Source organism: Hemiscyllium ocellatum, chromosome 6 (assembly GCF_020745735.1).
Source record: "Hemiscyllium ocellatum isolate sHemOce1 chromosome 6, sHemOce1.pat.X.cur, whole genome shotgun sequence".
NCBI classification, from domain to species: Eukaryota; Metazoa; Chordata; class Chondrichthyes; order Orectolobiformes; family Hemiscylliidae; genus Hemiscyllium; species Hemiscyllium ocellatum.
In genome coordinates, this window is record NC_083406.1 from 87,423,686 (window position 1) to 87,440,150 (window position 16,465).

At 37.8% G+C, this 16,465-nt stretch overlaps 1 protein-coding gene across 2 annotated transcripts in view; it reads left to right on the forward strand.

Annotated features, from left to right (window-relative positions):
• Positions 1-5,682, forward strand: part of si:ch211-140b10.6 (protein POLR1D-like) — a 39,526-nt gene extending 33,844 nt beyond the window's left edge. Inside the window, exon 3 of one of the 2 annotated variants that reach the window (XM_060826757.1) lies at positions 5,034-5,681. In XM_060826757.1, coding sequence (XP_060682740.1) covers positions 5,034-5,319 — 286 coding nt within the window. In that variant the 3' untranslated portion in view covers positions 5,320-5,681. Of the gene's footprint in view, positions 1-5,033 lie in introns of both variants that reach the window. The other variant, XM_060826758.1, reaches the window with a different exon arrangement.
• Positions 5,683-16,465: the final 10,783 nt, after the last annotated feature.

The window sequence follows — 16,465 nt, forward strand, 5'->3', positions numbered from 1 at the left end:
TTATAATTATTTACTGGAATTCATATCCCTGTGAGATGGTTGCCAGGAGATCATTTTTGTTTTCGATACAGTTTGGAATTCAGCCTGCTGAGGAAGACAAGCTATCAAGCTCTACCTCTGCCTTTCTAACAAAACCCTTTTAGGAGTTCAGCATGATAACTGAAATACTGAGCTACCCATTCTCCAGAAAAACTTCTGAAAGAGTTTTCTCAATGTTTCCTGAATAAATTACGTGCCAAGGTCCCAATCACAACAGCCTGTGTTTAGTGATACCTTTCATCTGTGCCAGGACTGAAAGCTATCTTACACATTACATATTTTATTCCTTTTCCTTCAAGAAATAACCATTATTATCCATACTGATTTTTATCACAAATTAATCTCTGTCGAGTAGGTTTTTTTTTGCTTTGTTCACATGTTTGGAAGAGTATTTTGATGGGTAAATATGTAGAATTTCGTATTTCAAACTGTGCTCATCAGTTTTGTATCTTTGTCAAAAATCTTGTTTTATAAAAAAAACTAATCATTTGTTATTTATTAAATAAATATGGTTATTCCTATACTAAACCTAATATATTTAAGGCACATAATTGACCATATCTGTAACTGAATAAAACATTCAAATTTTTATTGTGACCAGTGTGGTAGTGGGAATGGAGGGAGACAGTGTATTTCTCCAACTTCAGTCATGCCACTTCTAAAGATTTGTTCTCTGCAGATATGTGATGTGACAGAGGTCATGGAGCAGAACTCATACATTCTCACCTGCCTGGATTTTAACTTTTTTTTTCATCCTCTGAGCACACAATTTCATTGTTGATAGCAAGTACATTTGGTTAAGTACATCCCTTATCTGCGTACTTGCAGATTTGGTTAGGAACCAAGATATTGTTCGGGTCCCTATGCAGAACAGTACACTCTGATGAATAACGAAATACAACACAGCTTCCCTGATGAAAATTACAGTACAAATTGCAAAACTCTTTCATTTGTCCAATATTGAAATGAATAATAGATAATGTCTACTACCTTACAATGTGTTTGGTTCCATGCTTCTTATATTTTTGAGGAATTCCAATCTATTTCAAAAACCTATGTCAAGGAGCTGTCTGCTTAATTTGTTTTTGGATGCTACTGCATCTGTCAAAATGAATTATCTCTTGCTGTGAGATTTAATTCTTGAGTGGTTGGAAAGTTTCTGTAATTGTTTATTGGACGCCTGAGATACTCAATGCATGGACATTCAAGTGAAATAGGTGAAGGATTAGTAAGATGCATGTTTATTTATGAAAACCATAAATTTAACATCTCTATTCAAGAAAAAAGGAAATGGAAAGCAGGAATATATTGGCCAGTTAGACTAACATCTGTCATTGGAAAAATGCTGGAACTTAATATGAAAGAACAGGGCTAGACAGGGTAAACAAACAAAGGATGTTCCTGATTACCAGAAGTTGAAACAGAAGTTACTGTCTAAGGATGCTGGATGGGCCAGTTAGGACTGAGATGCAGAGTAATTTTTTTTACCCACAGAGTGGCAGGTCTATGTAATTCTCTGCTGCGAAAATTAGTTGAGGCCAAAGCATTGAATGTTTTCATGAAGGGGCACAAATAGTTCTTGGGGCTAAAGGGATCAAAGTGTATGGGATGAAAGCAGGATCAGGGTACTGAGTTGGATGATCAGCCACGAGCATGTTGAATGGCCTAGCCCTGTTTCTATCTTCCTTGTTTTCTATGGAAGCAATAAGAGGACATTTAGAAAATCAAAATATAATCGAGCAGTCATGATTTTATGAAAGGGAAATCAGGTTTGACACATTGATTAGAGTCCTTTGAGGATGCAACAAGGAGAAAGGATAAAGATGATTTAGGACATCTAGTGTATCTGAATTTCAAAAATGACATTCACAAAGTACCAATTTAAAGAATTACTACAAAAGATTTTAGCATATGGTGACCATATCTGGAATACTGGTCATAGTAGTGGTTTTGGTTTTCTTATTTATTTGATTGGAAGGCAAGTTCATGTTGATTCCTGGGAAGACAGAATTGTTTCACGTGGAAAGGTTGAGCAGGTTGGGCCTACTTTAATTGGAGTTTAGTAGAATGTGTGGTTATCTTATTGAAGCATAATAAGATTATTACGTGGCTTGACAATGATGATACTGAAAGGATTTTTCCCTCATGATATTGGAACAAGGTGGGTCACAGCTTCGGTTTAAAGGGCCTCCCATTTTATCTTAACCTTTGGAATTCATTACCTTAGCAAAACATTGGAGCCTGGTCATTTAATACATTCAGGACTGAATGAGACAGATTTTTGCTTTACCATGGAGTCTGGAGAGCAAATTGAAACATGAAACTAAAGCCATCATCTGATCAGTCTTGACCTTATTGAATGGTGGAATAACTTCAAGGGGTCATATGGCCCACCTTTGCTCTTGTTCTTGTGGAATGTCCTTCACTATTTTTGAAAATTGCAATGATGGTGACTCCTTTTCCCTACATAGCGCCTTTGAAATGTGTTATTATCTCCTCTACAAAATATAAAAGCTGTTAGAGCTTATGGAAATATCATTCATGATTTATAACTTTGAAATGTTGAAATTTGCATTTCACAAGGATCTACTTACTTGTGTTGTTTCGAATTCAAATAATGGTCTTCTGAGGGATGCTATGTCAATGAACATGAATTGCCCCATCTTAATTAAAAGGATTTAGTTGGTAAATTGTGTATGTTATGACATTATATGGAGGGTAACTTCAGCGGAGCTGTTACCCTTAGCTATCCCCTTGAATAGAATTGGTTAAAAAATACATATTGTATGAAATACAAATTGCATATATCAAAGGAAACATCCAGGATCATGCCCTGTGATTGTTTTCTTGATTAATTTTAAAGAAAATAGCCCTTGCAATTCTAATTTTTAAAATAATCGAATAGTTGCAACATATAGAGATGCCATTTAGTTGTTTGGGTCTGTGTCAGCTCTCTCTAAGAACAGGTAAGGTCGTTCCGCTGCTGTACACTTGCCCTGAAGCACTGAATTTTTTTTGTCTTGTTAAAGGTGCTTATGTAAATCGCTTTACAAAACCATGATTGGCTCCAATACATTCAGGTAGTACATTCCACATGTGACCAATCTCCAAATAAAAAATGACTTTCCTCATGACACTTTTAGTTCTTTTACCAATCACTTTCAATCAGTGTCCTCTAGTTCCACCATTAGGAATAAGATCTCTCTATTATTTCTGTCTAGGCTCTTCATGATTTTGAACATCCCTATTAAGCCTTCCTGCAACCTTCGGCAAGAACAACCACTCTAGCTTCTCCAGCCTACCAGTGTACCTAAAGTCTCTTATCCTTTCAAATCTTTTTTGTATCCTCTAAATAATCTTTATATCCTTCCTAAAGTGTCTTGCTTAGAATTGAACACAATATGCCAACTTAAACTGGGAATAAAAGTAACTCATGATTTCCTTGTTTTAGTACTCTGTGTAACACATGGGATCCCATCTCCTTTTTTAACCACTGTCTTAGCCTGAGACATTTGTGCATGTATAACTCCCTAGTCTCTTATTTCTTGCATCCTTTTTAAAATTGTACTCTTCAGTATATTGCCTCTTCTCGTTTTCCAACCGAAATGTATCACCTCATACTTCTCTGCATTAAATTTCATCTGCGAAGTGTCGGACCATTTCATCAGCCTGTCAATGTCTCTTGAAATCTATCACAATCTCTTAAAAATCCAAATACTCTATAACCTGCAAATTTTGAAATTGTGCCCTACACGCCCAAATCCAAGTCATTAAATATATCCAAAATAATAGTGGTCATAAAACCCAATCATAGGAAGTACCACTATATATTCCTCCATTCCAAAGCACTCCATTCACACTCCGCCCTAACTGTTAAAATCAGGCAACATAATATCCAACCTTCTTCTGTCCATGTTGTTCCATGGGTTACAATTTTGCTGGCAAGCCTATTATGTGGTAATTTATGAGATGCGTTACCCTCATCAATACTTTGTTGCTTATCATAAATATTCCTGCTTTTTATTTTGGTGGTAGTTTGTTTAATTAGGGTCAATGGTCTTAAACTGAACCAAAAAAAATGTTTTGAAAGTAGTGAACAGTTTGAGCGTTTTGGGAGTCAACACTAGGAAAACAATGTCTAATCTAAAATGCTGCGAAGATGGAAAGGTCAGTTCTAAGGACAATCGTCATATGATGATGTTTAAAGCTTTTGCTTTTAACTTGCAAATATTTCTAAATTTCAATACAGGAAATGTTTAGGTCTGTGTGATAAGATTTTGTGGAGCTTAAAGTGGTGTATTCCTGATAAAAGGAAAATTAGTAAGGTGTTGTTTATACTCAAGGTGTATGCAATATCGTCAATTTATAGTCTTGAAATAAAACTTCTTTGCAGGTTTCCCAGGCTCTGTTTTGCAAATCTCAACTTGTTCTTCACAGCCTTTATCCTATAAGTACACAAATTGCAGTGTCACCATGACTTTCAGTCCTTGTGATCTTCACTTGACTCTAAAATGCATGGAACACTGAAATTTTCTAAATCTGGACCTTTGCCTATATGGCAAGATCCTGTTCTATGCCAAGTTTTCCAACCAGTCATCCTGCACTGTGATTTTTTTTTCTAAAACCCTCGAAATTCACTATGCAATTGAACGTTTTGTCAAAACCCACTTTACCTCTATAATTGGTCAGCTTCCTAACCCTATTTTTCCACTTAAAATGTTCACTTCATTAAAGGTGCTAGACGAGTATAATTTCTTGCATATCATTTATTGAAGTATATTTAGCTTTACCGTAAATTGTTTTGAAAGGATAAGATGCTCCACCTACTTGATAATTTACTCAAAATGTCACTTCAAGGACCTAAGGAGAAATTTGAATTCTTGAATGGAATAGAAACTTAAATGTAGATGCAGTTTTCAAATAGTTTAATGTAATTGTTTATATTTCTCCTTCTCAGAATAATAAAATATCTTACTTCGCATTTTTTAAAACAGGATGAAGTGTCCTCTTCCAGGAGCCAACAAACGATTTCTCATCAATACTCTTAAGAATACCATACAATCTCAACGACAAACATATGACCTGAGACAAAGGGAGGAGGTTAAAGATGCAGCTCTAACTGAGAAGGAACAAAGGAAAAAGGAGAAGCATCACAAAAATAGCTTCCAACCCTACAAACCAGGATCAAAACCAAGGATGAAAGCTAGAAGGTCTCCTTCTCCACAGCGAAATGACTCAAAGAGAGGATTCAAAATGTACAAGAGTTCAAAAGATTATTGAAAACCTTTTGCATCAGCAGGCATCTAAGACGATTAGACTACAAAAGCAAGTTCAAATTAGAATAGAAATTAGTTTTTGCTTTAAAGAATTTCAAACATTGACCCAGAACAGTAACAACTGGCAAATACCTTCTTGGGCAACATTCTAGCACACCAACCAGATTAACCAGACTACATTTCGTGCAAACATTGCACTTATTTGTTCTACATAATTGCATTGGTATACAATATCACATGAAGAACTCTTAAGTGAAGCAGTATTTGACACAAAAACAAAGATTTGGTTGCTCTCATCAATAGTGGGGAAAAAAGCAGAAAGTGTAAAAACAAATGCAGAGATATTCTGTAGATAAAGAAGTTCTTAATATCCTACAAAAATGGTATCAGTGGTTATTTATTAGATAAGTATTTTTATGGTAGCATTATGGATTTGTATATATGCTTTTATTTATTTGTTGTTTTAAGCACTTTTAACTAGAAGAAACTTTTATTGTACACTTTTGACCTGATCTTGTATTTTTATACTTATCACCTTACAATTTTCGCCTACTCATTTTGATGAAAAGAAAAATTGAGCTGGTTAATGCAGTGGTGGATAATCCTATCTGTTGACTGATTTTCGTTGGTAATGGTTTATACTTTACTACAAAACTCTCTACCAACTCTCTTAGACTGTTAGTTTCAGCATATAGGCTTTTAACATTAAAACATTATGCAGTTACCAATAATTCAGAATTTCATCATGAAATGTATCCTTTCACATTGAAAATCTAGTTGAAGATGAGAAGTCTTCAGATTGTCATATAGATTTACTGAAGTTGAACATAGTGATTTTATCAGAAGCAATATATAACAATTAATAAGAGCAAAAACACAGCAAAAATTAGCTTACTTAATTATCAGAACATTAGTGAATTATTTAATTGGGTCTTTCTCAATATTGTTTAGTATTGTCTAGGTTTAATATTGTTAACCATACGTGCAGACTTTAATATTAAGAACTTTGAATGGAGGAGGAAGAGGATCCAGTGAATGCTGCTTGATAGCACTGATAATGGTCCTTTCCACCACTTTACTGATGACTGATTGTGAGGTACAGGGTGATGGATTGTAATTGGCCATGTTGGATTTGCCCTGCTTTATGTGTACAAGATATAACTAGAGGTTTTTTTGCCCATGTTTGACTTGATACCATGAGACATCCTGGGGTCTGGAGCCAAGTGTGGACTTCCAGGGCACTCCATCTTGACTGGACACAACTGTGAGCCACCTGTCCTGGTTCAGTCCTACCAGTGGAAGAAGCATATCCAGGATCGACAGTGGTTTGATAAAAACAGAATACTCTGGGAAATTCAGCAGGTTCTACAATGTCTGCTGGGAAAGTTATTGCATCGAATGCAGTATGACTTCTTTTTAGAATTTGAAAACAGTGAGCATGTCTTCAGAAATACTGGAAAAACTGAATTTAATTTCTGAGCTGCATAAAATTATGGACTGAAATAGAAAAGAACTGCTTTAAAACCAATGTATTAAAAGAATACTGAATGTTTTGAAAAGCAAGTTATCTGACGTTTCTAGGAAGTATTGTGTAAACAGCTTTGAACCAGCAGTAATTGAAGTGATTGCAGGCAAATTGGAGCCAATTGGTTCCATATACAGATATAGCTGAGTAACAACAGGAAGTGGATTGTTCTGTATACTAGTGACTATAGACCAGTTATCAATTGGAAAATCCTTTTGCCTACTAACAACCATGTGATGGAGTTTCAGATAACTGAACAATTTATAACCAGGAACAAGATAGGGAGAAGTGTTTTGATGCTCACCAGCACAGAGGCTGTTTCTCTATTCTCTACAGTCAAATATGTAATCTTTCTTTTACCAGTTGTTGTCAGCTGACTTTTAACTGATAAGTCCAAAGACTTTTTACAAGCAAATCAGCCATCTTGTGTCTCCTGCAAATCAGTGGAAGGGTCAGAAGAAAGGTGACTGAAAAGCCACATTATGATGAGCATAAGAACCCATAAGGATCATTTCATCAACCCTTGAATAGGAACCACTGAACTGTGTCTGTCCCAGTTTTCCACTGCCCATAACCTATTTTCCTGTCTGTGTGTATGTGAGCAGGTGTTATAGATTTATAACTGTTTACCTGTAGCTGAAGCTCACTTGTAACAGGAAGAATTATTATTTAAGTACAGAAACCTGGTCTGTGCTTTCTATCAACCTGGGATTGAAAACCAGTAAAATGGGGAATTTTGTGTACTTATTTTATGTATTTTTATGATGACTCTGGGAACACCAGGATGTGATTTCCAGTGTGCTACCCCTATAAGTCTTCATAGTATGGCCTTGTGAGGCTGTTACCTTTAGCAGTCTGTGAGGTAGCTCTCCCACTTTTAGCACTGGCCTCCTGATCTTAGGAAGACTTTGGCAAATGTCGACATGTTGAATCTGCAGTGTTGTTTCTGGTGCCCAAATTGATGCCAGGTGATTGGTCAGGTTGCATTATTTCCTGATAAATATGCCAAGTTGTTTAAAATGTAAGTGGCTAAATCTGAAGACATATAGACCAGATCAGATAGAAGTGGCAGTTTTCCTTCAGTAAAGGATATTAGTGAAAACCAAATGTTTTTGTTTTGAAAATCAGTAATGATTGCATGGTCATCATTAAACTTTTAGTTCCAGATTTATTTGGATTCACATTTTACCAAAAGCCTTGATGGGTTATAAACCTCGTTCCCCAGAGCATTACCTGGGTCTCTAAATTACAAGTTTAGCAACAATATCACTTTGCCATTACCTCCCCATACTTGCAAGTGGTATATTTAGAGCAGACCATTGGGGTCTTGAAATGAGATTTAGGACTCTGATGTAGTACGTTTCAAACTGTGACTCACATCATAATTATTTTGCTGCTTCATGACCTGACTCAACTGAAGAGAAGGGTGGGAAGTATTGGAGAAGTGAGGTCTGTCTGAGGAGAAGGCTGACACGAAGAATGCTGAAATGACCCAGGCATCCTTCACAAATGCTTGGACGACAGGGCTATGATTCAATGAGCCAAAGAGACATAGGAAGTCCTTAAAGCTACCCACTTCCAGGAGATTGATATACATGGATGTATTTTTCTTATGCTTGTTATGGACCAGCTATTTGGATGTTACTGTGTGCTCTATTCAACAGATCAGGCTGACCAAGAAATGTTGCATTTTGCACTACTGTTTGGAATAAAACAAAGTTCTTCTATCTCTTTGTGATGTGATAACTTTAAAGCAGATGATTTAACTGAGAGAGCTTGAGGCTCTGCATTAACTGCATGAACAGTAACACAGGTATCCCTGTCAACAGGCATTCATAGAGAGCTATGATATTCTGGGACACACCTCCATTAAAGAGAGGACAGATTAGGGAGCACTTAATCTGAAGAAGGTTCCCCAGGTCTTTGATATTATAGCTAATACCATTAGTCCCGTTCTGCCCTCCCTCCCCAACCATCCTGCAAAATACTAACATCCTATACTAATTTTGCAAAGGCTGTGCATTTTCAGTGTGAGCTTCCAGCATCATGAGGCGCACAAATGCCAACACTTCTCACTTACACGAACACACACATATATATATAGCCCACTACATGGGTGACTCAATCCCAATATCCTGCCACTGAACTAATGGGACAAATCACAAGCCCCTGAATGGTAACTTTGCAATTTTGAAATTTTGACTGCACTATCAAATTGCTAGGTCCATGGTTTACTGGATTACACGAAAGCATACAGGCACACCCATTGCTGAAGCAGTAGGAGCTTGTTGGAGCCACTCTCTTCTTGAAAAGAAAGGGCACCTGGAGTGATATTCAGGTGCCTTATGCCCTTTTGCCCTACCACGGATGCTGAGCACCGATGGCTGGAACATTAGAGTGATGGAGTGCAGGCAGAATTGCATATCCAGCAACTACTGAGTATTGTGCTCAACCTGGGTTTTTAACACGTCTGCCACCTTTTCCATGGAGACAGGCAAGTGTTTACATGCAAAAGCCAGCACAATAGACAGAAGATGGAAGGACTCCTTGATCTTTCACTACAATCTAGTTAAGCTTTCCGGCACACCTGCTTGATGTTGTCCTGCCTATCTCTGCAGGTTCACCATGTCACATGATCAAATACAGCGGCATTTCTGCATGATACTGAGCAGGTACCTGGTCTCTGATAGTCCTCTCATGTCAGAGACTTTGAGTGTTTGTTTCTTCATGAGCTATGAACATGTGACAGTGATATCCTTGTCAGATTCTATCCCTGAGTCGATTCTAGCTAAGATACGTACTGATGTGATTGTCTCTATGTTGGTGAATATCTTGCAGATGCAGGTACATCCTTTTGAGGTCTCATGGGTTTCATCCTCAGAGCTGCTGGTGCTGGACAGCTTCTTCCATTTTGCTACCTGCTTACTGTTTGTATTTGTGGAAGAGAATTAGTTGGTAAGCAATACAAACTTTATCTAGAGGGATTGTGAAAATGATTATATTTCTGGGAAAAGCAGACAATAACATTATTCAATGACATCAGCCAGGCTGATCTTTCCCACTGGACTGGTCTTAATCCTTGCCTGCTACCTGGACCACCACTTCAAAGATTATGAGGATGCATAGATCAAAAAGACCTCCAACAATCAGGGCTCTCTCCTTCCTATTGTTCAACAGGTAATCCTGCAACATGAGAAAGAGAAGAGTTGAGTATGATGGAAAGTGGTAAATCAACTCTTGGTGTTTATGCATAATGCTGCAGACAGTGATCCCTCCCCAATGACTAGGAAGCATTAGATAATTGTGAATGTAAGGTGCTTATGAGCTCTTCAGAGCACATTATGCATATGGTGGTGAATTGACCATGTGAACAAAAACCCAAATTTCCCAACACTACTTCCCTCTGTTATTGACCATCACTTGCCAGAATGTTGGCACGGCTCATAACCTTGATGGTGTGCAATGCATTCACTATTCTGTTATGAGGTTGAAGGTGTGTCCTGTACCTTTAAGAGAGTGTGAATGCTGCTTTGCTTATAAGCACCTGTCGTATGACTAGCTAGGCTTTTCAGTGTACTGAAAATTGAAAATATGTAACAGTTGGCTGTGAAATGGATACCTGAATTGGTTGCTGTTTTGACAACAATTCGAATTTAATCAATCAGTTTAAATTATACCCAGTCGAGTTTGAATTTATTGATTTTGCCAACATCGAAACAATGAGATAATCTGATGTTAGGGGCATAAAAAAGCAGACATTTTGAAAGTTGGACAGAGTAACTGCCATCGAAAGGGAGAGTGACACAAAAGATTGAAACACTCTCTATCAAAGGTACCTTTTCGTATGAAACATCTTCATAGTAAAAAGAACGAAGTTGACCCAGGGAGATCTTCAGCCAAAAAAAGAAAGACACCGGAGACAACAGCCACTGTATGGTTTTGAAATTGATTTTGTTTATTGTAACAGCATATTGATACAGAGTTGAAAGCAGGTAATGAGCAGTTAAGAGAAAGGGGGGCTTAGATTTGTGAATAGTTGTTTAATGTTGACTTTTAGAGTTAAATAATAAATTGATATTATTTTCTTTAAGTAGTGGAATTTGGGAATTTCTTGTCATTCTTATTTTAACAGATTATGGGGCAAGGTGAGCTTTCCAAGGTTTTGGTTTAAATAACAGCGGGGTTCATCCCTATGTCATAACAATTCCTTGCTATTACATGGAATGGATCATATTGTCTAAAGATTGGCATTTGTGATCTTGCAGACCTCATGAGGATGCAGAGATGAGTCATCCACTGGGCACTTCTGGCTGACGGTTTGCAAAAAAATACATTGTTTAGGCTTTTGCCCTGATGTGCGATGCTCCCTCTTTTTGAAGATGATGATATTTGTGGAGCTTCCTCCTCAATTAGTGTTTAATTATTGCAGGAGCATAGCCCCAATCGGGGCTGAGGACTCAGGAGGCAGGCAGGATTCAGGCAAGTGGCAGACTTTAATTCAAGCAGGAACAGGTCAATGCAGGGAGAGGGCCAAGGGATCTTGCCCGAATCTGACCTCGATATGAGAATCCAATTATTCTTTTAATCTTTGGCTCAGATTGGAAGAGAGATCAATGACACTGTTTGATTTTTACAGTGAAATACAGCATTTTTATACATATTTATGTTATAGAAATGACACATAGCATGGTCACAATGTCCTTCCCTCTTACTCCATATACCCTGAGACAACTAATCAATGATGGCATCCCCATGGACAGCCCAGGTTGCCGTAATCTCATGGTGTTTAACAAACATTGTAATCTCTAGGCCTTGGAATCTTTTTATGCATCTTGTTAACATTCCAAAGTTACTGGTTATACTTCTTCTGGTCTCTCCTAGACTTGCTTATTTCCAAGTATATACACAGAATATCGAAGTCTGTTTATTTTAACTAGCTGCTATAAGAATCGTAATATTAATTTCTGTTATAAGGTTTGTTATAAAATGTAGAGATAGACAGCTACTTCTACTGTTAGCGCTTTGTGATGAACAAGTTGTGATTAATCTATTTCGTAATGGGCATTTTTAAGTGAAGAGAAAGCGTTTCCTGAGAATGATTAACTTCTATGTATATGTTCAAGTGTTTTTCCCCTAATGCTTCTATTATACTTTGGTTATACTTGTAGCTATACTTATGTTGAAATCCATATGATTATCTGAATATCTGAACCTTGAACTGGAACTTATTTCCTAATATTGTGAATAACTTTGAAGAAACAACAAATTACTATGAAGTAACTTTGGCTGTTGTTTTCACAGCTGCTCAATAAGTTAGTTTGGCTGGTTCATGGGCTGAGATTTGTTCTAACTGATACTATTCACTTAATGGGATAATATTCTCTTATTAATGAGGCTGGAATCAATCGCTTATCTATGCTTAGGCATCCTCTTGTCAAACAATCTCAGATGATTGCCTGCAAGGTATCCCGCTGACCTTGGAGTAGCCCTGTTCAAAGGAATGTTTCACTTAAATGTTAGAACAGACTATTTGTTCTGTTTATTTCTTGTCAGTCATTTTGTGTCTTAATGCTGGAGCAGGCTGTTTTTGTCTATCTAACCCTTGTCGGCCACTTTGTGTATTAAAAACATGGGCCACCCTTAGAATTGTCCACCATTATTCATGGCTGGACATGGCAGCTCTACAGCATATTGGAGTCTTAGCTCTGGCTATCATATGTTTCTCCTGTTTGACATGTAAGTAGTCCTATCAGTTCATCAAGCTGAGACCTCATTTTTAACTTTGCCTAGGACTGATCATGGTATGCCTTCCTGCATTCTTCTTTTCCAAAGGAGGCATCTTCACTACGAAGACACAGCATTTTTTTTTATTTGTTCATAAGAATTGTTGCAGTGATGTCCTGGAATTGACATGATTGCGCTTCAACAACCACAAGCATCTTCTTTTGTATTAGGTATGACTGTAACTAGTAGAGAGCTTTCCCCTAATTTCCATTGACTCCAGTTTTGCTAACTCTCCTTGATGCCATACTTGCTAAAGTTTGCTGCCTTGATTTCAAAAATAGTCGGTCTCACCTCACATCTGGAGTTCAGCTTCTTTGTCCATGTTTGGACCAAGGCTTCAATGAGATCAGATGGCTTTAGTAGAAGTCAAACTGTGAAGCCTGCACCTCCTGATAGTAGTTTACTTGTCAACCAGCATATCCAATTGGATATGGCAGAACTGCAGAGCTTGAATTTGTTTTTATTGTGGGATTGTGTAGCCCTGTCTATTGCATATTGCTTCACCGCTAGGCTGATTCCTGGGATGAAGGGGTTGACTTATGAAAAGCAGCTAAACAGCTTAGGCCTTTATCCATTAAAATTTTGAAGAATGAGTGGTCTTTATTCTTTTTTGTTTACAGTATGTCACTGGCTAGGCCAGAATTTATTGCCCAGAGGGCTGTTGAGAGTCAACCACATTGCTGTGGGTCTGGACTTATTCAAACATACACGATCTGAGGATCCGAGCATATATGACAGGTTAGATGTTAACCTATTTCCACTAATGGGGTAATTTTGAACTAGCAGACGTCTTTATGGAATAAGGGGACATTCATTTGAAAATGAGATATGAAGAAATTCCTTCTCTCAGAGGGTAGTGAATGTTTGGATTTCTCCGCCCCAATCAATTATGGAGGCTAGACCTCGTAAAGTATTTAAATATTAGGTAGATTTTTGAAATACTGAAGAGTTGAAGGTTATGACGAGCTGGCACGAAAGAAGAGTTGAGGCCTGAGGCAGATCAGCCATGATCTTTTTGGTGGTAGTGCAGCCTTGAGGGGCCGAATGGCATACTCCTGCTTTTATTTCTTTAATTCTTCTTGGTACCAAAATAAATTGCAAAAAATGTCTCCACACAAAAATATTAGATTCAGATTGATGAAATACTACTATGGTGTAGCCTATGGTCCAGGCAAATTACACGATTCAGCAGATACTCTCAAGAGTGTATCAGTGGGTTGAGCAGAAAAAGAGGATCATATTTTTGTAGAAGAAATAATGTCTTATCCTATGGATATAACTTTTCCAGTGACTTTTCCATGAAGACTCAGAGGAATTCATGCAACTACAAATCTGACAAGCGTACAAAAGTCAGACAACTTTGTCTGCAAGCGTGTTTGAAATATAATCCAGCAGACCAAGTGTTGAAAAGGTACCTTGAGCAGTAACAGAGTGGTACAACTATTCCAGACACAGTGCAACACTAGACTAGGACATAATCAGGATTCAAAATTGTTTCAAACTGTGAGATTTGGACTTTTGGGTGAATGGGAGGGCAATGCTGATAACATTGATTATGCTAATGATGTTAACAACAACATTAATGATTGCAAAATATAATGCAAGTAAATAAAAGTAAACTACTAAATAATTAGACCAAGTAGGGAAAAACTTGAAGAGAGATGTGGTACAATGAGATGCATGTACATCATGCTAATATACTTGATACATGATTATGATATCAGCAGAAGAGGCTATGTAGGCCCAGAATGAATGTACAAAGCCAGAGTTCCTAGGCATTACACAAGAGAGCTGTATTTGATCATCTCTGTGTATTATTATGACTCATTAGGTTTTCATGCTTGAAATCAAGCCCTGCTAATCCTTAAGTCACTGGTTGGGGATAGACACAAGTAGTTGGGTCATTATAAAAAGCCTCTAACTTATCAGTTAACAGTCACAGCTTATAACACTTCAGGAAAGATAAACTGGTTTTCTTCAGGTTTGTAGTGAGTTTTACTAATAGAGCACAGAAAGACAACTCCTTAGCTGGGGAAAAACTCAACAGTTTTTTCTCTGTAATTTTTTCAGTTGCTTAAGAGTCAATCACACAGTTGTTGGCAGGCAAAAATGGTATCTGTCTATTGGTCTAGTGACCAATTATCAATCAGCCACTTGTTTGTATACTTTCTGACTAATTGTATTGAGGATGTATCTCCCTCCAACAAATCTGTGCTGTCACTAATCAATCCTGTAACTCAGAACTTTTTCTAATAATCTCCCTACCACTGATGTCAGACTAACTGGTCTGTGATTACCTAGCCTATCCTTTCTTGAACAAAGGAACCACATTTGTTATCCTCCAGTTATCTGGCACTTTACCTGTGGCCAGAAAAGTATTAAATATCTCCGCCAGACTCCCAGCAATTCTCCTCTCTTGTCTCCCTTGGCAGCCTGGAATATATCTCATTGGGCCCTAGATATTCATGCACCTTTATGCCTGATAAAACATATAGTAACTCCTCCTGAAGCTGAATGTTGTTGTCAATTATGCACTGCCTGCACATATTAATGGCAACTTAACCAGGACCAGGAATAGTCCAATGAGACCATCCTTCAACTAGTTCACTCACCCTGCACCAGGTAGCTAAAGGTCAGGAAGATGGGGCTGAAGTACAGCCATAAACTGAGGAGGAGCACTTACAAATAGAAGAATGGCTGGAACCTCTTGCATTCTAATCAGGCAACGTGCCTTAATAACTACCATTCTGTGGCTCTGATATCTATTATAATGAAAGGTTAGTAATAGAACACATCAGCTCCAGCCTCCCAGATTGTCTTGATCTGCCATAATTCGCCTACTATCACAATAGGTCCATAGATGTCTCACTAGCCCTACTCTACGACTGGAATACCTGGAAAACAGGGCTACCTATGTCAGACTTCTATTTATTGACTCTAGCTCTGCCTTCAACATGATAATTTCAATAAAACTCCTCTTCAAACTCCAAAACCTAAGATTCTGCTCCTTCCTCTGCAACTGGATTCTCAATTTCCTGAACCACAGACTGCAATCAGTAAGGATAGGTGGTAACATCTTCTCTACAATAATCCTCAACATTGCTACCCCACAAGACTGCATATTTAGCCCCTAGCTATATTCCTTGTAAACTCATGACTATGTGGCCAAGTTCAGCTCTAACTCCATTTACAAAGTTGCTGATGATACCACTGTAGCAGTTCAGATTTCAAACAACGACAAGACAGAGTACAAGAAAGAGATAGACAGCTTAGTAGCATGGTGTAAAGTCAATGATCTCCCCTTCAATGTCAGCAAAATGAAGAACCAAGTCATCTCCCTGATGAAAAAAGTAGTGAATACACCCCTGTCTATATCAATGGCGTGGAGGAGGATGTGGTTGAGAGCTTCATTCATAGGAGTAAATATCACCAACAATCTATCCTGATCCATCCACATCAATGTCACAGTCAAGAAAACACACCAATGCCTCTACTTCCTTGAAAGGCTAAGGAAATTTGAATGTCCACAATGACTCTTACTAATTTTTATAGATGTGCCATAGAAAGCATCCTACCTATGTTAGGAATGAAGGGCTTATGCCCGAAACGTCGAATTTCCTGTTCCTTGGATGCTGCCTGACCTGCTGCGTTTTTCCAGCAACACATTTTCAGCTCTGATCTCCAGCATCCGCAGACCTCACTTTCTCCTTGTTAGGTCAAATGGCCTGTTTCCACACTGTAGGGATTCTATATTTTCTATGATGCCTGCGATCTGAATGCATCACAGCTTGGTACGGCAACCACTCTGCCCAAGTCCTCAATACATTACAGACAGTTGTGA